The sequence below is a fragment of the Astyanax mexicanus genome, chromosome 14 (assembly GCF_023375975.1).
Source record: "Astyanax mexicanus isolate ESR-SI-001 chromosome 14, AstMex3_surface, whole genome shotgun sequence".
In the NCBI taxonomy this organism is placed as follows: domain Eukaryota; kingdom Metazoa; phylum Chordata; class Actinopteri; order Characiformes; family Acestrorhamphidae; genus Astyanax; species Astyanax mexicanus.
In genome coordinates this window covers 9687362-9710135 of record NC_064421.1, presented here as the reverse complement: position 1 = coordinate 9710135, position 22774 = coordinate 9687362, and the positions used below count along the sequence as shown (strand labels likewise).

The following is a 22774-nucleotide window of genomic DNA, read 5'->3' as shown; positions in this document are numbered from 1 at the left end:
TCAGGGTCAGGCTTTTCCCTGTGACGTCTCTTGAAATAGCCTTTTCATTTTTTATGGCAATGCTTAAATAAATAACTCGACTAGTGATGGGTGGAGCACAGTGCTGGCTGTGTGGTTGGAGGCTGAGCTCTCAGGTTTTCTGGATGCCGTGTATTTGGTCAGGGGAGAAACAGTGACCAGCTTGTCCCTAATCACATTTTCCTTCATTACAAGTAAGGAACTGGAAAAGATGAGCACCATCACACATGCTTAGAAACATAAGCACAAAACATAAAGGTTAAGAACGTCTTATTGTGGGGTCATACAGATGTGTATATACCCATGCACACACACCAGGGAGATAAAACTTTGTGATCACTTACAACTAAAGCAAATAACAGTGGTTGCTGTAGTGTAGCGGATAACAACACTGCCTTCCCTCTGTTGCTCTGGGGCATATTGGAGTGTAAGTGGTCTGAGCAGAGACAAACCACAAACCAGAGGCAGGGTGTTGGGTACCCAAGCACTTAACAATGTGTAAAGGCCACTCAAAGATCTATAATGGTCACGGGAGGAACGTGTCACAACATCAGCTATGGACCTTTGAGCAATGCTTGAAGGTCACTTTGTCTGGTAAGTCCCAGTTTCTCCATATAGCTCTGATATAGAAAAATAAAGATGTTATGCAACAGTGACAACCCATTACTAACCTTAACCTAACTAACCTTACTAATCAAAAATACATGGTTTTGCCATTTTAGTTTCAATAAACAAATCATGTAGTTTGTCTGGTTATTGTAGGTCAGGAACCTGCAATTCTTTGGTTTAGTTAAAAAAGACAAAAAGACATTTTTGTGCTGTGTAAAACAAACACTCATTCACCAGCTCATTCCCAGGAGGGCATCAGAATACGTCTCTGTTAGATTCTTAAGTGACAGGGACACAGCCTAGCAGGGGAACGGAGACTCTGCCAAAACTTTCTAAAGAGAGAGAGCTCTCTTTGTACAGAGAAAGAGAAGCTCAGAAGAAGTCAGGGCCAGCCGCTGGGTTTCCCCCGGGACGTTTAAGTCATCACACCGAGCCGGCAGGGGTACATAAAGGCTTTTCTTTCTCTCTTGCTCCCTTTTTCCTCCCTCACTCTTTCTCTCTCTTCACAGTTCCAAGATGTTCGGCCTGGCCCATGCACATGCTTGGCAGGGCTGCAGGCTCTTGTGTGTGAAGAGCAATGGAAGGCCCAGTGAGCCCATCCTTGCAGCCATCTCACCCCCCTTTCACCCCCCAGCCAACACACACCCATGGTCTACTTACAACCATTTAAAGACAACCAAGCTGGAAAACACCTCGCATCTCCACAACAACTATCAAAGCAAGCATAAAGACAAAAAGCATTAGGTATTAGGAACCAGGGAAAAATAACCAAGCCCCGTCTCGCTCTCTTGATGTGAATTCCTCTGTGCAATTGCATCTGGCTTAGATGAAAGCTCTGTAAATGAGTTCCATGGAGCAGAGATGGAGAGTAGGTGGTTTTCTTTGATGAGCATGCAGACACATTTATTAGATTAGGCTGTGGAACTTCGGCAGCCCACGCAAATTGGAGAAAATATACCTCGAGCCTTAGATCAGTGGAGTTAAACCCTCTAGATGTACGATAATGATGATGGAGCAGGTAAAAAAAAAAGGAAAGCTTTACCTTTTCTTTTGCCTCGTTCAGCAGATCCTCCAACTCAGAGAAACTAAAACTGGCCACTGTGATGAAGTCGCTGACCACAGGCACAAACTTGTCCCCTCTGTCTCGTACTCTGGCCTGCTGGTACTGCAGCTCCTGTGGTTATGAGACAGACATGGCATGCTTACAAACTCATACATCATGACTGGCTATGTTTTAACTCTTTAGTAGTCACATTAGGGGCACTGTTCCAACAAGACAATGCTTGTCCACATACTGATGCTGTCTCAGGTACTTCATTTTAAAATGTTATGCTATTTCATGGGCAGCTTCATCGGCAGACCCATTCCTGGCGCAAAATCTGCATGGGATGGATGGATCATTGCAGGCCACCATTAAGATTCTCTACAGAGTTCTGTCAAAAATGTATCATTATTTGTTACCTTCTTCCTTTTAAATAGCTTTAAAACTATTTTTTAAAATAACGACTGTATATAATCCCCCTAACAAAATTTATTATAAATATTATTAAATATAAAAGTAGCTTCAAATATTGTGATTATAATTGTTGGTCCTCACTGCCCACTCCTAGTCATAGCTCACTTTCTGTTTCTTACCATTTCCTCCTCATCAACTCTAAATACAGTCCATGTGTGTCTGACATATTGTGCATTCATGTGCTGCTATTAAACTGTCCACACGCCACTGTTTTCCATGGCGTGCAGACAGGAAGATTAATGCAGGCGCTCGATTTTGAGGCTTTTCGCTCGTCCTGTCCTCTAGTTTCCTTTTTCTTAATTACTTAATGAATACGTGGATTGGTGTACATCACACATATTGGCCTTGATCTCTGGTTCAGTGGTCAGCTCTGACAGAGGCTGTGTGAAGTGCAGCAGGGTGCTGAGAGGGTGAGTGCAACTCGTTCCTTCATTGAAAAATGAAAAGAAATGGAGTACGGCTGAACGTGACTTGTCTCAATTTACAGCTAAATAGCTTGACCACTAAGTGCTACACCCTGTCAGCCAATTCATAGCTTATATTAACTTGGACTCAGACATGAATTACACCACAGCACACTCTCACATTCTGGAATATCCGTTATATTATCCACTATAATCTCCATGACCAAAGATAAACAATTGTGCAGGCACATACAAAAGATCATGCTATGCTAACTCTACACTCACTTCTCTATTTTTAGACGGCAGTAATACCATCTAAACTCACTAATCTCTTTAATACAATAAATCATGCCTCAACACTGTGCTTTATAACAGCTCAGTACTGGCTACAGTAATGACTAATAAAATACTCACAGCCTCCAGACCCTTTAGTCCACTCTTTATACTGTAGACCTCCTTCTCCAGTTCAGCCAGACTAAGCAAAGAAGAAGAAGAACGACAGTCACACAAAGAGTAGTCACATTCAGAAGAAACAGGTTTATCTTTCTTATCTAGATGTTTTAAATAGAGAAGTTCGTTTTTTTTCCCCCCCAACAATGTCCAACTTCTCTACCCATGTTAATACTTTGTGCAACTGAATTACTGAAAAATGAGTCTTACAAAGTTTCAGTAGAAAATGCAAGATGGAATATGTTGGACTAACTGGCTGCCCCATCTTAACTGGCTGCCCCATCTTATCTTATTTTCATTCCTTTTTCCAAAAGTTCCAATAGATACGGCTCTGTCTGTTCTGTATGATGGGTTGGATCAGAGACTGTAAAAAAAGATGGACGCCGTGTCGCCGTTCCCATTCATTCAATGAAAATGAAGCCAAAATCTTCCGCCATGTTGGCGATCCTGACACCCGATTCTGCGCAGTAGAGTCCAGAGGAGGGAGAAAGACTGTGGAGAGCAGCCTACTCATTTAAATAAACCCTCCCCTGAGGGCTGCCTCGCGGTCACAGACTGCAGAGCAGGGCGGAGCGGAGCTGACGGTCTGTTATTGGTCCCGCCCATAACCAGCCGTTTTACAATAACCACACCTTTTTTGAATAGAGCTGAATAACGTTTTAAAAAACGAATTCTGTGGGGATATAAAAATTTGACAATATAAGCAGATGTTACACTAGCTGCTGCATTTAAATAAAGGAGGTAGAATTACAGTATATTAGAAAAAAACGTGATTGAAAGTTGTCTGTTTTGCCATTGAAACCTATGGGAATGGGTGGGGTTAGACAGCTTTCTGAAACCGAACAGCAGGGGGCGCCCGACCTGTGGTGGCTTCACTTTTGAGAGACGATGCTCTGTCCAGCTATATACAGTCTATGGGTTGGATATTATGTTTGATATGTCCGAACAACAATGGTTAAAACAATAAATGATCCACAGGTAAAGATTTTACCTTTTCATTTTGGTGCAGAATATATATTATAATAGTCAGAGGTAGGGGTGGGCGATATGGCTCTAAACAAAAATCATGATATTTCATGATATTTTCACGATAACGATACTTTTGGCAATATGACAAAACACTAAATTAGAAAAAATATTAAATTTTATTATTGCATGCAATATGATATGGCTAACTGAGATATTAAAGTTAGATTTGTAACAGAAGTCAATGATCCAGAATGTCATGATACTAGTAATGCACTCCAAATATCTCCATATATCCAGGATTAAAGTAAAATAAATTATACTGAACAGATATAATCTGTCTCTAGTAGATATATAGGAAATAAGAACAGTGTGAAATTTTTATTTTGCTGAAAAAGGGCAAAAAAAGTAGTACACTGATGTGATATTTAGGGTTGGGTGATATGTCACGATATTTTAGGGTATAATATCGTTCACGATATTCAAAATTTTTGGCGATATTATCGCGTACGATGCGATATGGCACACCCCTAGTTAGAGGTATATATTATAGATGGATATATAGATATATATATATATCCATCTATAATGTATATATATACGATGCGAAATGGCACACCCCTAGTTAGAGGTATATATTATAGATGGATATATAGAATAGGTGTTAAAAAATACCTATTCTTAAATGTCTGCATTCAGTAAATTCACCTGAAAAGCTGGACTTAATAAAGCTTAATAAATATTAGTAAAATACAAATGCCATTTTTACACAGTGTTCATTAAAACATCCCCAAAGCCTAGTATAAGCCGAGTCTAGTATCATTTTTAGTTCTTATTATATCAACACCTGGTTTGTTAAATCTGTGCTTAATGATGATAAATCAGGTGAACAGCTAATTGAATTGAACACATCCACAAACTTGCTCAACTATGATAAAGAACTCTAATTTTCTTTATTAAAGCTTCTCATAATTAAGCAATTAAATGTGAATAGACTGAGCTTGATTCATTTTGTGATTTGCTGTTAAATAAGTTAAAATGCATTAGATCACACTTTATACAACATAACTGAAGACTGATCTACATTATTACGATACACATTATTCATGCTGCATCTCACAGGCACACTATCCTCAACAGAACAATGCTCACAGAACAATGTTAAAATTGGTCACAGTTTGAGTTTTGTGCATAACCTATTAATATTAGATTAAGTTATGTAATAAAAAAACAACTTAATATTTAACCTCTTATGTGTAACTTACAGCACTTACAGTTCTAGAATGAATAATGACTTTTTTCCCCTGAATGTGTCACTCACTTGACTTTGGCTGCATCTGGGACACTGAGCAGATCCTGCGGTATGTTAAGGGTGTCAGGATAGTTCTTCTCAAAGATCATGATCAGGTAGTGCAACATGGTGATGCTCCTGCAGAGGAATCGCATACAGGTAAGAATCTCTCCTTATTAAACAAGGTTCAAAGCACTACAGCGATCTCCTGGTTATTGCAATTTAATACAATATAATACATTGCTCAAGTTATACTCAAGGTGCCAGTGATATTTCACTTACATATTAGTTTTAATTTATATATTAGTGTCATAGTAGTTGCTGATGTAAAATGCATTCTTTAAAAAATCTAATCTTAACCCTCTGGAGTTGACAAACAAGCTGGCTCAGCTAGTTTGAGGTCTCTTGATGTTTCTATTAATATTTTTGGGATAATACAGCCTTTTTGAGAAACTACTACTTTTACCTCTTGCCGTATTTTAACTGGTGGAATTGTGTCATATTTAACCCTTGTGTGGTGTTCGGGTCTGTGGGACCCGTTTTCATTTTTCATCAAATGATACTAAAAATATATTTTTTCTAACTCAAACTCATTGGCATTGGCTCATTTTTTGTGAAAAACATATATCAAAACACATTTTCAATAAACACACACTGTACACCCCCCCCCCCCCCCCCAACCATTTATATTACATACAGTATGTTTGGCCGAGGGCTAATAAACATTGCTTCATTTGTAAATTTGAAACTAAACAAATTTTCTACTCATATCTTGAGTTTAATTCATTTTCTTTTTTTTTTCATTCATTTTATTAAAAAAGTAATAAAAAAAAGAGTAGCACTTTTGAAAGAAATGTAACATAAGAAAGGTAAAGGGCAAATATTAAGCATGTAAGCTGTTTATATTGCTTGCAATTTAGGTGAAGCAAGCATGTGTAAAGCATTTTAATGTAAAATTGCTTAATTTTGAGTAAACGAGTAACAAAAATATGAACACCACACAAGGGTTAATTGACCTGTCTGTGTTTTGTGTAAAACTGACCAGTGGACAGAACATCAATAAGAAACTGCCTAATTGAAATTATGTACTAAAACATAAATACTTGATTAGAAATCACTAAGGACTTTCTTTACTGTGCAGTGTATAGTTATACAGAGTTTTCATTGGTCAGACACAAATCCACCATCTACCAATGAGAGGCAAAAGACAGACACATAAATCCACCAGTTAAACACAGCAAGAGGCAGAATTACAGACAAATTACTTATCTGTGCTGTATTATTCCATGTTTATTTAAAGGAAACGGTTAATATCAATAACTGAATAAGTGTAGGGGTTTAAATGCCAACATCACATCAGAAGGTCCTGTAAAGGGTTTTCACAGGACTCAGTTTAAGTGATGTGCTTCAAATGCTGATTACAGTACTGACCTGTCTATGCTCGACTTGGTGTCAGCTATCTTATTCAGGCTGGACACTTTGAAGCCGTAGGCATTCCCTCTTTGGCCTTTGTTCATGAAGTTCCCAAAGGCTAGGACCACCTCCAGAATCTGAGTCAGACGCTTACTCCTCACCAGCTCACGGGATGCATGGAGAATGGCTGAGGAAAAAGCAGGGGGAGACATGATGAAGAAACCAGTTTTTTGTTCTTGTGACTCACAGAGAGCACACAGAGCAGAGGATGAAAAGATGCTATTGAAAAACGGTGATTAGAAGGATAAAAGAACATTCTGTAACATCAGTATACACATATCAGCCATAACATTATCACCTTTCCCTTGTTTCTTACGTTCATTTTTCATCAGCACCACTGATCACACAGCACTTTGTAGTTTTATAATATGGATTATAAACCTTCTTTTTCTCTGCACACTTTATTATTATATTATCCTAACACTCTGTTCTTCAAATGGTCAGGACCCCACAGGATAGCACTACAGTGACACTGCCATGGTGTTAGCGTGTGTTTTGCTGGTATGAGTGGATTTGTGTTTAAAGCAAGAGTTGGACATCATTTCCACCCTCTGAAGGATAAAAGCTTTAAAATTGTGTTTGGGGCAGTTTCTAAGGTCTCCAACGTTGTTAGTTGTTCCACGTTGTCTAAAAAAAAAAAAAAAAAAATTGTATTTCTTCATTTTTTCAATTATGGTTATAAGAACATCTGTTATCCAGTTTTTTACACTTCTCTTACATTGATGTTTTCCTTCCTTTTGCAAGAAAATTATGTCTATAACCTTAGATATAATCTCTCCAGAAAGAGCTTGTTGTACTGTACCTAACGGTCATTCTAACTTGAAATTAATAAGTGGTCTCTTAAATTGTGCAATACTGTGCAAAAGTATCTATATTTTGATACATGTTATTTACACACTGCTTCTCCCTATATTTGTTTTTCTTTATTGAAAATGAAAAAAATAAAATAAACCATAGCAAAATCCATATTCTGCTGGTTAAAGAGGTGAAGCATCTACTAGAGCCATAGTGCTGACGTCAGCTGCGCACCATGCCGGCATCTTCCCTCAAAACCAAATCGTCCATCGTCCTGTCTTTACTATTAACGTTTCAAAAGGCACATTGTGATCAATGCAATCAAGAGCCCTGAACTGCACACAATATGTACACAGTGTACAAGACGAAGTCTTCATCCATCTTTTTTTTTCAGCATCTCCCTTCTTTTCCACAAATCAGGCGCTCAGGAACACACAGAGCAACACGAAACCACCAAATTTCCCAAAAAGCCCCTGGCTTCAGCACAAAACTGGTACTTAACCTCAGAGCGCACTCTGAAAAGAGTTTATGAATTCCTCCATCGTTGTGTGTTTGAGGGTGTTGTGAACTGGTTTCAACTCTCTCCTGCCCTCACTGTACTGGGATTCCCATCATGAGCTCATGTTACTTATGCAGGCAGTGCTGCACTGAGCAATCCTGACGCCCGGCCACGGTTTTCTCTTCACCCACTCCCATACAAAAGCATATCCCAAAGGAGCTCGGCTAAAGTTAGTTGGTAAAACACTCAAAATGCCTCCATGTTGACACGAATGAACATTCAGAGAGGCAGGGCCAGAGAAATCTCGGCCAGTATTTGATGGTTCTCACTGATGGTAGTTAAAACTAACCGTTCTCCACAGTCTATAAAGCCGATTTGGACTCCAGTTCTTCACTGGGTTTTCCTGGGTGGCCCGGCCTCTCCTGAGTTATATATTCTCAGACAGGGCATGGCATGGAAGGCGTGGGATCGCTCTCATTTCAGCTATAATCCTGACCCTCCCATGCGTGTTATTCCACACAGACGTCCAGCTAAGATGAAACAGTGCACTAACAGGTGGGGCTGGTAACGTAGCTTGTTTGCATTGTTAGCAACAGATGTCTGTGTATTGTGTACGAGAGACGCAACCTTTTTTGGGACTGGGCTGTTTTTGTACCTCAGCCAAAACGTATTTCCATTTTTGAATGAAACCCTCAAGTCTCATGAACCACAGCTCAGATACTTGGGAGTGTTCCTCAGACAGGGCATGGCAGGCGCCTGTCCCAAGAACAGTCCAGCACAGGGGAGGAAAAATGCACTGACATCACTTTTCCTTCTGAAATAGATTTTGAAATGTCAAAGATTTAAGAGTGGGGACAAAATATTGCTGAGCAATACATCATAATATTGCTTACGTTTGGGAAACATGATCGATACTGGTGTCAAATATCGATATTTGATATTTTTGCATTAAATGTTTTTGTTTTATTGTTTCTGTAAGCTTTTGTTAGTTCCGCAGTTAAGTGGATAATGCCACACTTGGAAGATTTGCAGCCAGTGTATGTATGTAAAGAGATGCGAGCAAGCAAAGCTATGCACTGATTTTATAACACCACAATTGCCTACACTATTTATTTATTTTTTTAAATATTGTTCTATTCTATTGCTTTTGATTAAACTGATTTTCTCTATGACTGTGTGAATTGTTCTTCCAGGCACATTTGTGGCTTAAGTATATTTTTAAAAATTAAATTACATTAAATAAGTTCTGAAGGAATCAAACCCAGATTGCATAATTGCAGACTGAACTGCACTAAGAAAGAAAGAGGTCAAGTGTAAATCCCACCCCTCCCACACTCTCTATCACACTCTTGCTACAACACTCACTATTTACTCTTATAAGCAAGAACAATTCAGTGTGGTGATTGGAAGATTATTGATTTAGGTATATGATTTCTGGGCATTAGGAAGCTTCTATCAATATGGATGTCTGTAATCAGGTTATTGAGGTAGGGAAATATATCAGTTTTGGTCTTGCCCAAGAAACTGTAGAGTTGTTTGCTTGAGCAGGCATACAGACAGCATTCACAAAACACTGTACAGCCACATACTGTGGTAGTGTGATGAGCTAGCAGTGGCTAACTTACTGCAGTGACCTTTCATGTGTGTGAACCAAGTGTATTGATGAGGTTTACGGGGAGGCCTGGAGCCGGCCAACAGGATAGCCTCTGTTCATACAGGGCGCACACACACACACATACACCCACCCACCCCCTTTGCATGAAGTGTATTCTAACGCTTTGAAGCAGTGAGCAGTGTTTATAAGAGAGTGACTCCCCTCTCAACATTTGCCAGCTTTCCAAAACAGCCTCCCTGGTAACCCCATTCTTTATTTGAACTGGAGAGAAACTCAAGCACAGAAGCCATACACATGCGCTCACACACACACACACACACACTCTAGTACCCCACTCTCCCAGGCCTATTTTCCCCATCTCTCTTTGGCTCACACAGACAAACACACAGAAGTTATGGCCATCGCTGCGAGGCTCTCTTGAGAATGAACTGTTCTGTATGACTTGGAAGAGGCTCTGAGTCGTGAGTTTACAGTGCAATACTCAACAATGCAGTCAAAAACTTACCCTCAACCTTTGGCTTGGTCTCTGCCAGTCTTTCTGCAAACTTCTTCTTGAAGAAGAGAGACTGAAGCCTTTGCTGGTAGTGGTCAATCCTAAATGATGCAGCAAAAAGAGAAGGAAGAAGACAAAGGGGGTTATATGCTTTTAAACAAAATATGAAAGAGTCAATATGGTTCTTTGGAGCGATGAAGCACTTTTGATCCCTGGTGATGCTTTTTTTTTCGGCATCTCTGTAAATGAGACCTATGAGTGTGAAGAACATTTGTAGTCTATAGGTTCTTAGCAGGTCCTGGTTTATTTAGAGCAATGGGTCAAGTTTGGTTCTGTTATGAATCTTTCCATAGTTGGTTCTTTAAAAAATAGGTGTTAAGTGTTGGGAAACGTGTTGCCTGTTGCACCAGCTGAACGCATGTTGTTTAGGGTATAAAGTCGATTCTAACTCACACGTTAAACTAGCCGTGTGCAGTATTTCTTGGGGTTCAACTTAACCATCAGTGCATAAACTAAGGGTTGATCAAAATACAGTCTCACTGTGGGTAGGTGTGAGTTTTAAGGACATAACTTGAATATATGCTAAGACTAGTTTGACTGGTGCAACCCATTAAAGAGTAAATAAGATGAGTCTGAAGACCATCTGTATTCTAATGGACCTCCATAAGAACATAAAGGCTCCATACCAGTTAAATCTTTCTGCTAAAACTATCAATCCAAATCCAGAACTGCTTAGTATGCTCTACTCTGTAAAGTCCTCCTCATCAGAGACAATATAAATAAAGACTGAGTACTACATTTCCTGAGCTTTTATCATTAATAAACTCCAAACATTCATAAAGAACCATGTGCAGGATGCCGGGAGACCCCCGTCCGTCTGTGTGGGGAGGAGACGGGGGGTGTACTGAATGATAAAGAGGGAAAATAATAGCGTGTTTGGGGCGCCGGTGAGACTAGAGAGGAGGCAGTGGAAATTCAAAAGACCACAGGCGACTGCGGTGGCTCATTTTATACAAGACAAAAGCATGCCATTAGTAATCAAGCAGACCACAATCAGAAGGAACTTTCATTCATGAAAACGGGATGTTTTTCATCCGCATATGAAAAGACCACTCATCCTGGACAGATATATACTAAATAGGCATGGAACGGTTTTTGTGAAGGAACCGAACCGTACGGTTTGCTTGTCACGGCGCGGGGCGTGTGTAAACCGTACAGGGTCCACGGGTTTTTTTTTTCTCCAGACGTTCGAAATTCGCATTATAGCCAAATGCCCGTATGTCACCATGTGGTTCTCATTCGTGCCAAAGAAGCGAAAGCGAAGGTTTGTGGTGGCATGGACAAACATGGCAAGTGGGAGTGGAGTAGGCAGGCTGCCTAGGCCAGAGATGAAGGATGCCCCAGCATTGTTTAAATCAGGTGTGTGGGATCATTTCGGATTCCCCGTCACATACGATGATACTGGCAATAAAAACGTGGATCGAACTGTTACAATATGCAAGCATTGCAAAACCCGCATTGCATACGCTAGTGGAAACACTTCCAATATGACCGGCCATTTACGAAGACATCACCCAAGTGTGTCAGTAAAGGGGAGGAGAGGAGAGCCTGCCAAAAAGCCATTCACAATCAGCGCGGCATTTAAACAGCCCCTGGCTGAGGACACCGCCAAGGCGAAATCAATTTCCAAAGCCATAGGTATATTCATTGCAAAGGACATGCAGCCCTACAGCGTGGTGGAGGGTGAAGGCTTTAGGAATATGATAAAGGTGCTGGAGCCGCGGTACGTCATGCCCTCTCGTAGATACTTTGGCACCAATGTGATACCGAACTTATATGAAGAGACAAGGGTGGACATAGTTAAGGAGTTATCTGAGGCATGCCAAATAGCTCTGACGACGGATGGATGGACTTCCAGGTCCACCGAAAGTTACCTTACAGTGACTGCCCACTACATTACGCCCCAATGGGAGTTACGAAGCTGCGTATTGCAAACGCGCCCAATATATGAGAGTCACACAAGCGAATTTCTCTCCGAAAAGCTAAGAGAGGTGGTGGAGGAATGGAAATTGGAGAGGGACAACGGCACCATCCCTGTCACGACTGACAATGCCAAGAACATAGTGAATGCAGTAGGTTTGACGGAGGGACTTGGGCCACAGATATCCTGCTTTGCTCACACAGTCAACCTGGCAGCCAAAAGCGCCATCTCTACAGCCCAAATCTCACGACTGCTGGCGAAGGTCAGAAAGGTGGTCACCTTTTTCCATCGAAGCACAACAGCCGCCTTCATCTTGAAAACAAAGCAGGACATGCTGACACTGCCAGACCACAAGTTAATTCACGACGTGCCAACGCGCTGGAACTCCACATACGATATGTTAAAGCGCTATGTGGAGCAACAGGCGGCCCTCTATTCCACGGTGACAGACAAAAATATGAAAAAAAAAAAGCCAAGGACATTTCCCTGTTAACCGACAGTGAAACAAAGCTGACAGAGGGCCTCATTGATGTTCTTAAACCTTTGAAGAATGTGACTACCCTGATGAGCACAGAAACATCTCCCTCTGTCTCAATGATTATGCCACTGCAGAGGATGGTACTGAAAGCAATGGCACCAAGTGCAGACGACAGTTCCACCATCAAAGATGCCAAGGCAGCCATCACCAAGGATCTTCAAAGCAGATACAGTGACCATAGTATTCAGGATTATCTGCACAGAGCCACAGCACTGGATCCCAGGTTCAAGTCCTTGCCTTATCTGGATGAAGCCTGCGTTCAGAAAATCTGGGATGATCTCACATTGGAAATTGTAAACCTCGAAGAGCAGGTAAGCTATTTTGATTTTATGATGTATATTATCTAAAATAGGCCTAAATGTTATTTATCAATTCTAAACTGCATTTAAAGTTTTTTTTTTTTGCATTTGTAATATTTATATTCCCCACTGCCCTGTGGAACATACTGTAACTGTGTTAGAGTTTAGATTCTCAGCCCGGGTCGGGCAGAGATTTCCCAACACTCGCCGGCGGGCTCTGCCTTAAAAAAAATATCCATGATGTAGGCGTCTGTTTTTAATGCTATTTTTATTTTATATAAAGCTATGGCGTGATCATCAAATATATAGAAAAGTAACACATCAAACTGTGATGTAAAAAAGTTGCACAACTTAGAATGTTATAATCAGGCAGTAGTTTAGCATTAGCGTTTTTTTATATTAGTTTATTGATTTTCTACTGTTGTGTTGACTATTTAGTTTTTATCTTTTGAAATTCGTTAGATTATATTTTTGTTATTATTTTGGGGTTAGTTTAGTTGGTGATTTTGCCAATTTCATATTTTTTTTCTGTTATAATTAAATTCGCATTAGCAGTTCCTCTGGGCTCTGCTCTGTATTTTAGCTCCCTCTTCTATCGGTGGATCGCTCATAGCGTTGGTATGCCTGAACGGCTCGGGCCTGGTCGGGCTGGCATTTTTGGGCCTGATCAGCTCTAAACTGTGTCACTTTCATTAACATTTCCTAAATGTCTATTTTCTGATTCTTGTCAGGCTCAACAACACTGTGAAGCTCAGGCAGCCAGTTCATATTCAGCAGCGGAATCTGAGCCGTCAGAGACCTCTCCTCCCCCCAAGAAATCTGCCATGGCAACAGTTTTTGCTGATTTTTTTACAACAGAGGCAAGAAGTACAAAGCCTTTGCCAGAAACCATTCGTGAAGAGGTCACCTCATACAAGGAAACAAGCTGCATTTCTGTGGATGAAGATCCCCTCGCATGGTGGAAAACCAACGCACATAAGTATCCCCATGTAGCAAAGTTGGCACAACGTGACCTGGCTGTCCCAGGTACATCTGTGCCAAGTGAGCGTGTTTTTTCCACAGCAGGGGACATTGTCACTGCAAGTAGGTCTCGCCTCTTGCCAGAAAATGTTGACAAACTGATTTTCATGCAGAAGAATATGAGAATTGAGTGAAAGGGGGAGGGCTGTTTTAAACAGTGCAGTGCAGTGCAGTGCAGGGTTTTATTGCAATATTTACACTGATGGTGTCTGTGTGTTTTTGTTCTAAGTTGTTTTAATATAACAATGGCACTTTAAGTTTAGGTTTAAAAAAATCCAGCCATATGTTTCAAAGCACTGCACTTTAATTTCAAGTGGAAAAAAATACATCCTTACTCTCAGGGATTAGAAGAGTTGTTGATTTTGTTTTCTGTTGAGCTGGTTGGATGGTGGGCTCATATTATGTTTCAATTTCTATTCTGTGATATTGAAAAAGGTTCCTGTAGATGGATGTCACCAGATGGCAGCACACATTCCTGACACTTTTTTTGAGTAATAAATGTAAAACATGTTGAAATCATCTATGTCTTCCCTCTTGTTCTATCAAAATACTATCTTTCTGAGATTGTTAAAACAGCGTGCTTTGAGTTAATTGAAACTCAAGTTTGTGCATTATTATTATTATTATTATTATTATTATTATTATTATTATTATTATGTATTATGTATGATTATGTAATGCTTTGCTAAAGGCAGCACTGTGTAATGTCATAGAAGTGTAGTGCTATGGTAGTAAAATCTTTTCAGCGACTATTACAGTGTTCCACTGGTGTAACGGCGTGTATTATGGGGCTAAGATAAAAAAAAAAAAAAAAACGTAAACCGTAGACCTCAAACCGTGATACACACCGAACCGTGAATTTTGTGATCCGTGCCACCCCTAATACTAAACTACCATATTAAAACAGTACAGGGCTGTTTCCAAACAAAGCTCTGCCTCAGCACAGATACTCACACACACAAACATACACACACCACAAGGTTCATTTATTATTACTGCATAATCTGCAATCCCTCACCTGCTCATCTCGAAGAGAAAGCGGTCGGCTCGGGCCATGCGCTCCAACTCATGCTTGTGCTCCTCCAAAAGGTCAATGTCACTCTTCTCGGGAACGAATTTAAGCAGCTGTCAAAAAAAGGACGAACATTGGTGTCCATAAACAGTTGGATAAATTCATTTATGAAGTTAAAACCTTAAAAAGTGGTCTTGTTCAGTTAGTAATATGAAAAATCTTTATTTAGAAACCAATTAGTTCTACAAAACAGGTGCCATTTGCAACAGTAACTTTTAAAGTGCAGGGAAAATAAGCTAAGGCTTAGATCTATTAATTAACTTGTTTTTGTTAATTTCTGTAAATTTCCATTAGCACATCCCTATTTGTTTAGGATGTTATGGGTATATGTGCTAACAAGACACTTTAAAGCTAGCAAGACCTTGACAACCACTGAGAAAAACCATGGCAACTGACTGAAATACAAAAACACAGCAGTCAATAGTATTTAACAATCACCTGGGTTACCAAAGGAACACCACAGCAACCAACTTGGATACCAACCACTTAGCAACCTAGCATTTTGCACTTCATAGCAAACTACAGATATACCATAAAAACCACTTAGCAACACTTCAGAAACCACCTAGTTAACACTTAGCAACAGCATAGCAACCACCTGTTATAGCAAAAAATACCTAGCACCAACTTAGTAACACCATAGTAACCACCAAGGATACCACAGCAACCACCTTAGAGCAACACCATAGCAAACACCTGCAAAACCACTGCAACTACCTTGCGAATGGTTGAAATCACTTTAGTTGCACAATCATTTTGAGATTCTGAGATCTCAACTAAAATTAAACTGTAAATTTAAACTTAAACCTAACTGCTTCTTCTGCTCCGTTTATCTATATCTATACATTATACTTTTGCCATTATAGATAACTCTATACTGTATCATACACATAAAAAAAACATCAAAGCATGAACATTTGAGACTTTTTGATCTCTTAATTAACAGTGAAGTAGATTGAGCTTTGAATAGAGTACATATTAAACCACATCAAACGGACAGAGACACAACAGTCCCGCAGCTGAGAGATCAGGATCAACACTGAAAGCTGAAGAATACCTGCTCAAGCATATCTTTAGCCAGTTCCTCCCTCTCATCCATCTCCAGAATGGCTCGCTTGATCTCCTCATTGCTCATTTTCAACCTGCAGGGTAGGAGGGAGAAAAATGGTCAGATGGGCAGAGAAGCCTAAATCCAAGTAAAAAAAAAACTCAACTGATTGTTACTTTACTAAATTCATGTCTAAAGTAGAAATAAAAATAAGCTAGTAAAGAAATCACATTGACTGGAAAAGCAACAGGTCAATACAGAGGAAAAAAACTGCAGGGGAACTTTGTGGGACATCCAGCATCTGTTAGCATTTTCTCCAATTTCTGACCAACACTCACAAAAAGGCTTTAAATGGTATTTTCTTCCATGCATTAGAGAATAGGTGGCAATAAGTTCCTATGTATCTGCTCCAGAGAGTCATATTCTATTAGCAATACTTCTCTAAGGGGACAAGCTGTGAGCAACTTTAGGTGATAAATGTATTTGTTAAGGGTGCTCTCTAAAAACATGTGGACAAGTAGTGTACACAAATACGTAAGTTGCTAATACAGATATGCAAATGCACACACACAGCTTGTCTAGCCCCTGTAGAGAAGTACCTGTTGCCACCATGCTGAATTACAGGTGTGGACTAAAAGGATTATAAAGGAATGATGATTGTGCTCCATCCAATACTTCAATTGATGCAATCAAATCCTCACAGCAATGCTCCAAAATCCAGTAGAAAGCCTTCCCTGGACAGTAGAGACACGATCAACACGCTCAGCTCTACCTTAATGCCCTTGATTTTAAAGTGAACAACAAGTAAGTAGGCGTAATTTATTCTTTTGTCCACACAGTGGATCTCTGTGGATTTCTCCAGCTGAAAAGTTCAATACACTGCACCAGGGGTGTCCAAACTACGGCCCGCGGGCCATTTGCGCCCTGTTTCCTTTTTTGGAGCGGCCCGCTGTTAAGCAGGTTTTTATAATGTGAGATTCAAAATTTGAACGCTAGGTGTCAGAAACGGCCCAAAGAGTCTAAAAGCGGCAAGAGTGCACATTTCTAGCGCAAAAAAACGGGCCAAAGAGTCTAAAAGCGGAGAGAGTGCACATTTCTAGCGCAGAAAAACGGGCCAAAGAGTCTAAAAGCAGAGAGAGTGCGCATTTCTAGCGCAGAAAAACGGGCAAAAGAGTCTAAAAGTTGCCGTAATTAAGGAGTTTAATATTAAGAGAAATCATGAAATGAAAAATCAACTTGAAAAATCTTAGTTTACACAATACTTTCAAAGATAAAGACAGTAAATCAAGTAAAATGGTGTGTAAATGAAATAATCAGGAAAAAGTATTATTTAAAGTGGTGTATTTCATTATTTGTTTTATTACAGAGTCTGTGGCCCGTGACTTCAAATATATTTCTCCTTCTGGCCCCCAACAAAAAAAGTTTGGACACCCCTGAAATACACCAATAAAGCTCCTTGGACAAGACTCCTAATGCTATCCTTACATCCTCAAATGAAAGTCACTCTGCATAAGTGCACCAGTCAAATGTCATAAATATAAATGTACAATCACATTTACACATATCCACCATCCACACACGTGATTAGGCCCTTGGCGACCTTCCACATACTCACAGTGCAGTGACTGTGTTAGGGTTAATCAATGCTTTGCTCCGTAAGCTGTGATCAATAGGGGCCTGACTGAACTACAAAGCTTCATCGACCTCCTGCTGCCCTCATTAGGACGTTAGCTGCCCCCTGGGCCAGTTCAGGCAGAGTGAACTTTCTCCAGCTCCGCTGCTTTCTCCAAAACTTGGCACGTTAAGAAACAAAACAGGCTAATTTATCTGCAGACCAAACGGCCCATGTGTGGAATTTTAAATAATCCTACCAGAACACAATGAGCTGAAGTCTAAAATGCAAGATAAACGATGCTAATCTGAAAAAAGCACATCATTTGACAGGGACTAGTATTAAGTCCATTTTGGCATGGGCAGTGTATGAGAGAAAGCACAGGACAAAGCACCAAAGATACAAAATAAAAGGTGCTACAAAAGAACCATTATTGTACAAGAGAAAAACACTGTTTGTCCAAAGGTTTGTGGTCACTCTTTCTAATGAATGCATTCTTTTTATTTAAATATGTTGCACCCATTGCTGACACTGACGTGCAAATGCATACTCAGATTGCCTAGCCAATTGGTTCTCAAACGATGGTACGTGTACTAGTGTACCACTGGTGGTACCAGAAACATCCCAGGGTGGTGTGCCAGATTACCTCAGACAATTTGCACAATGCATGCACAAAACTAATAAGGATTAGACCCATGATCAGGTTTTGTATGGTCATGAAAAACCTGGAAGAGTCAACATATCAAAATAGCAATTTCCAGACCTGGATAAGTTTTGGACAAATAAAAATATCCAGATAGTTTAATACTGAAGATTGTGTTGTTTTTTCTTACTGCATGACAGTAAGTCCATAATTCAGTTCTTCACTCTGATAACTTCAGTTCTATAATTATTATCATCAACAGCTTCACAGGCCCTATTATAGAACCACGTGGAACACCATAATCCTCAATAATTAACCTGGGGTTCACAGAGATCCTGTTATTCTCTCTTGTCCCAAGATGATGAAATTACATTTGATCTTGGGTGGTACATGGTCTTAAAGTTTTGGGAACCACTGGCCTAGTTCATATAGAAGAACTAGAGTGCTGCCAAAAGAATAGGACTCTCTGGAGCAGCTAAACATACCAAAAGTCAGACATCTTGATCTCACTAATTATCTGGTCTCTAAATGCAATCAAATCCTCACAGCAATGCTCAAAATGCTAGTAGAAAACCATCAGTCTATGGACAGTAGATACAATTACTCAGTTACTGCAGAAACAGTGAAAGAGCAGGAGTCTTTATACGTTTGATCATGTAGTTTATATGTACAGAACCTTTTACTCGTTTAAAGGGTTTAAAGATGTGAATGTTAAGGTTCTTTACTTATTTCATGGATATTCACAAAGAACAATGGTTCTTTATTGAACCAAGAATGGTTATTTCGCAGCACCCTTACTTTTAATAATCCAAGCAAAATCCAAGCAAACTGAACTGCGCAGGCAGGCAACAACAGCCATTATAAAACATTTTAACACGCACTGCCAAATGAGCAAACATTTCAGTTCTAAAAATGGTAATGATCCAAACTGATCCAATCTTTCATTACTGTGTAAACAGGTTTCACTCAACAGCCAAACACTGAGAACCTCGCAGCAGAAATGTGAACAACATCATTATTCAGAAGTGACAGATTTCTCCCTAGGGGCGACGCCCGTTACACCGAGCGGCTCATGTCCGCCTGAGCTTAGAGCCAGCTTCTCCTGAGTAAATGAAAGTACTGAGTCAGCAGGGAACTGACTCATTAAGTACATACTTGGAGAGCAAGATAACACAGTTCTGTGCCCGCCGCCCATCGATGACTGACAGCTCCTTCACTTTCCGTGAGGTGAGGTACAAGTCGTCCATGGAGCCGGTCTCCTTCTGCAAAGAGAGAGAGCGAGAGTGGAAAAGAGAGAGAGAGAGGGGTCATCGGACTGAAAACTGGACATGAGGGTCACACCCTGTGTGAGAACTTAAGAGTCTTGGATTAAAAGGTGCAACAGAATGCATTTATACTGTACTTTATGTTGTTATTTGATGCATAAATAGTATGTGAAAATGCTCACATACAGTTTTACAATTTAGCTTCAAAATAGAACACATTCATTTTCCTTTTGTAAAGGGCATGTGGAGGGAAAATGACCATTAACTGGTTTATGTCATTGGGACAACCAACAGGAGCCACGAACAAGTTTCGTACAGTCGTGAAAAACATGGAAAAGTCATGGAATTTAAACACGGCAATTTCCAGCCCTGGATAAATTTTGGAAATATAAAAAAAACACCCATAAAGTTTTGGAAAAGTCATGGAATTGATTAAAAAAAAAAAAAAAAAAAAAAAAAACGATTTTAATCATTTAATTAGCCAGCTGGCTGCTTGGGTCCTACTTTGACTGTCGTTTTAGCTGCAATATAACTATAAATTCACACAGAGATAAATTATATAAGGCATAGATGTGCAGAAATGTTTTTCATCTAGTAAAATGTGATATTTAAGGTTTTTGCACTCATTTTAGGTAAGATAAACCCCTACTATAATCAGTTTTTACATGAATCTTTTTTTTTTTTTTTTTTTTACATGAATCTTTAGTGTCCATGTCTGCACTGATGTTTTAAAGATTGTATGATCATGAGAATTAGCAGCAAAGGCATGGAAAAGTCATGGACGTTTATTGGTTTTAAAAGTGTCTGAACCCTGCACATATTGTATCAGTGAATTACTATGAAACACTTTTTATTAAACTATGGCAAAATAAATACAAATTTTCATCCTAGGACACCTTTAATTTCTCAGTTGTCTACTTTATTAATAAATATATATATATATATATATATATATATATATATATTATACATGGCTGTGTCTTTGTGATTGTGATATTTGTCTATAACTGAGTGCCCTGTACTGTGCCACCTTATACAAAAAGCATTCCAGGCTGAAACACTCCTTATAACTTCAGTCTGAATGGGCGAGTCTAAACCTCTTTATGGACATGCATTGTTTTTTGGGACCTAACACAAAAAAAAATGAATTTAAAACTAAACTGTCTGGTTTGCCACTATGTTTTATTTTTATATGGACTGTACAGACTGATAAGTGAACAACACACTTACATACTATCTAAAAAAAAAAAACAGTTTTCTGTGACATTAGCCCTTTTAATCAAAAACTGATGTAATCTGGAACAAAACACAAAACATCATCTGGCCAAAGATCATGTTAGATTTATTTTATTGTGCTAATATAAAGGGAAAAGTGCAAAGATCGCATTGATTTATTGCTGATGGTTTGATTAGCCATTCCTGGATCTTGTTCCATGAGTGCCTTAACTGTACAGTGTGTGGGTGAAGTGGCTTTCCAGTTCATCAATTTGCCAAAACTTACATCAGGGATCATGTACTTGGCTTTATAGGGATTACGAGGCAACAGTAAATTTCACCCCAAGACCCATGTTTTACAATCGTCAAGCTCGTTCCAGTGGAGGGGAATATATTGGTGCAGTATTAGACAAACAAAGGAAACTGTGAGAAGATGCATTGAGTCATAAAACGGACATTAAATCCATAACTTTCCATAAACCACTCAAAAGGACAGGAAACAGCACCGGGTTTCGGAGCAGACGGTGAGCGCGGGTCACGTGACCGAGGCTCTGCGGACATGTGAGGGGAACCTTGGCTGTTGAGGTGAGTGTGTTTAAAGTTCAGTGTGCTATTTATGGTTGGAGAGCTTTTCCTGTGCTCTGTATGTTCTCTGAAGGTTCTTGGAGTGATGCAACTGTCCCTAGACCAGCTTCCAAATAAGGCTCATTTCTTCCATGGCTGTGGGTTCTGTTCTCTCTCTCTCCCACTCCCTGTCTTTTTCTCTCATTCAGGAGTGAATGACGAGGTTTCGGTTTGGCTGGAGGGCAGGAGACTACTCCTACTCGTGTAACTTTTAGGCCATGCCAAAATACCACTCACTACCACTAACTCTGCAGATGTGCTGGGCAGTGCAGAATCAGGAATTGGAGTCTGATTTTGGATTTATTTTTGAATGGTTGAATTAATTAGCTCATTTAAACAAACATTACTACCCAGACTGGTGACAAACTGAAGGGAAAAACTATGCAAGGACTATGTTTGGCCACCACAAGCCACCAGAATGGCCTTAGGGCACCATGGCATTGACACAAGTCTTCTGGAATTGTCCTAGCATAAAGAATGGTATTCTAAGATTCTAAAATATATTTAAAACTGGGGTTTAGTTGATGGTGGTAAAGAGAGAAACTACCATAGCATACAATTTCCACCATTCCCATGCTCATTTAACAATTCAGTGACCCCTCTTGACCTATGGATGAAGAGACTACCGATTTCCATTAGATTATAAAAGTTTCATTGTAGGTTGAAGGTAATCTTTTAGAATGGCTTTGCATTGATTTGTAGTAAATCCTCTTTCTTACTCATGGGACCCAATTTAAATTTCTACCAGTTTAGCTTAGCTTATTTACCCACCCACTCACTAGGACTCTTCCCATCTCTTGTAAAAGGGAGGGTAAGGACAAGCTACAGACTGTGTAGCATCACTAGGAAGTCAACACGCTAAACCATCTCTTATTTTAGGGTTTTAGATGTGAGGTCAGGTGTGCTGTCTTGCCATGAGCACATTGACCAGTGATTAGCCTCACTTACAAGATAACACCTCACAAGTTACACAGATGTGGCCTATATGAGGAAACACATAAATTTACCAATAAATTACATACTGCTGGCTGAGTGGTCCATTAGGCTAAGCGCTGCCACGATGATAATGAGATCTCCGTTCGAATCCTGTTCATGTAGCTTGCCATCGGCTACCAGAGTCCTGAGAGAGATTGGCAATTGGCCTTGCTCTCTCTGGGTGGGTAGATGGCACTCTCTCCCCACATCACTCTAAAAAGGTGATGATATCTGCAGCAGGCGTCTGTGAGCTGATGTATCAGAACCGAGTGGCTGCGCTTTCCTCTGAGTGTGCTGTGATGCTACTCAGCAATGCTACTTCAGCAGCAGTTCAAAAAGAGTGCTAGTCTTCA

General features: G+C 39.8%; 2 protein-coding genes across 4 annotated transcripts in view; one reads left to right on the top strand and one right to left on the bottom strand.

Moving 5' to 3' along the window:
- daam2 (dishevelled associated activator of morphogenesis 2) overlaps positions 1–22774 on the bottom strand; it is a 199144-nt gene that overhangs the window by 7957 nt on the left and 168413 nt on the right. For all 3 annotated transcript variants that reach the window (XM_022673199.2, XM_022673201.2, XM_022673200.2), the window contains 8 exons: positions 19498–19604; positions 16097–16181; positions 14986–15092; positions 10142–10230; positions 6686–6854; positions 5285–5392; positions 2962–3022; positions 1670–1801 (listed from right to left, as the gene is read on the bottom strand). In XM_022673199.2, coding sequence (XP_022528920.1) covers positions 1670–1801; positions 2962–3022; positions 5285–5392; positions 6686–6854; positions 10142–10230; positions 14986–15092; positions 16097–16181; positions 19498–19604 — 858 coding nt within the window. The remainder of the gene's footprint in view (positions 1–1669; positions 1802–2961; positions 3023–5284; positions 5393–6685; positions 6855–10141; positions 10231–14985; positions 15093–16096; positions 16182–19497; positions 19605–22774) is intronic.
- Positions 10827–14085, top strand: LOC125780979 (E3 SUMO-protein ligase ZBED1-like). Its single transcript, XM_049463501.1, has 2 exons — positions 10827–12959; positions 13679–14085. The coding sequence occupies exon 1, from the start codon at positions 11230–11232 to the stop codon at positions 12601–12603; it is 1374 nt and encodes a 457-aa protein (XP_049319458.1). The 5' UTR covers positions 10827–11229; the 3' UTR covers positions 12604–12959; positions 13679–14085.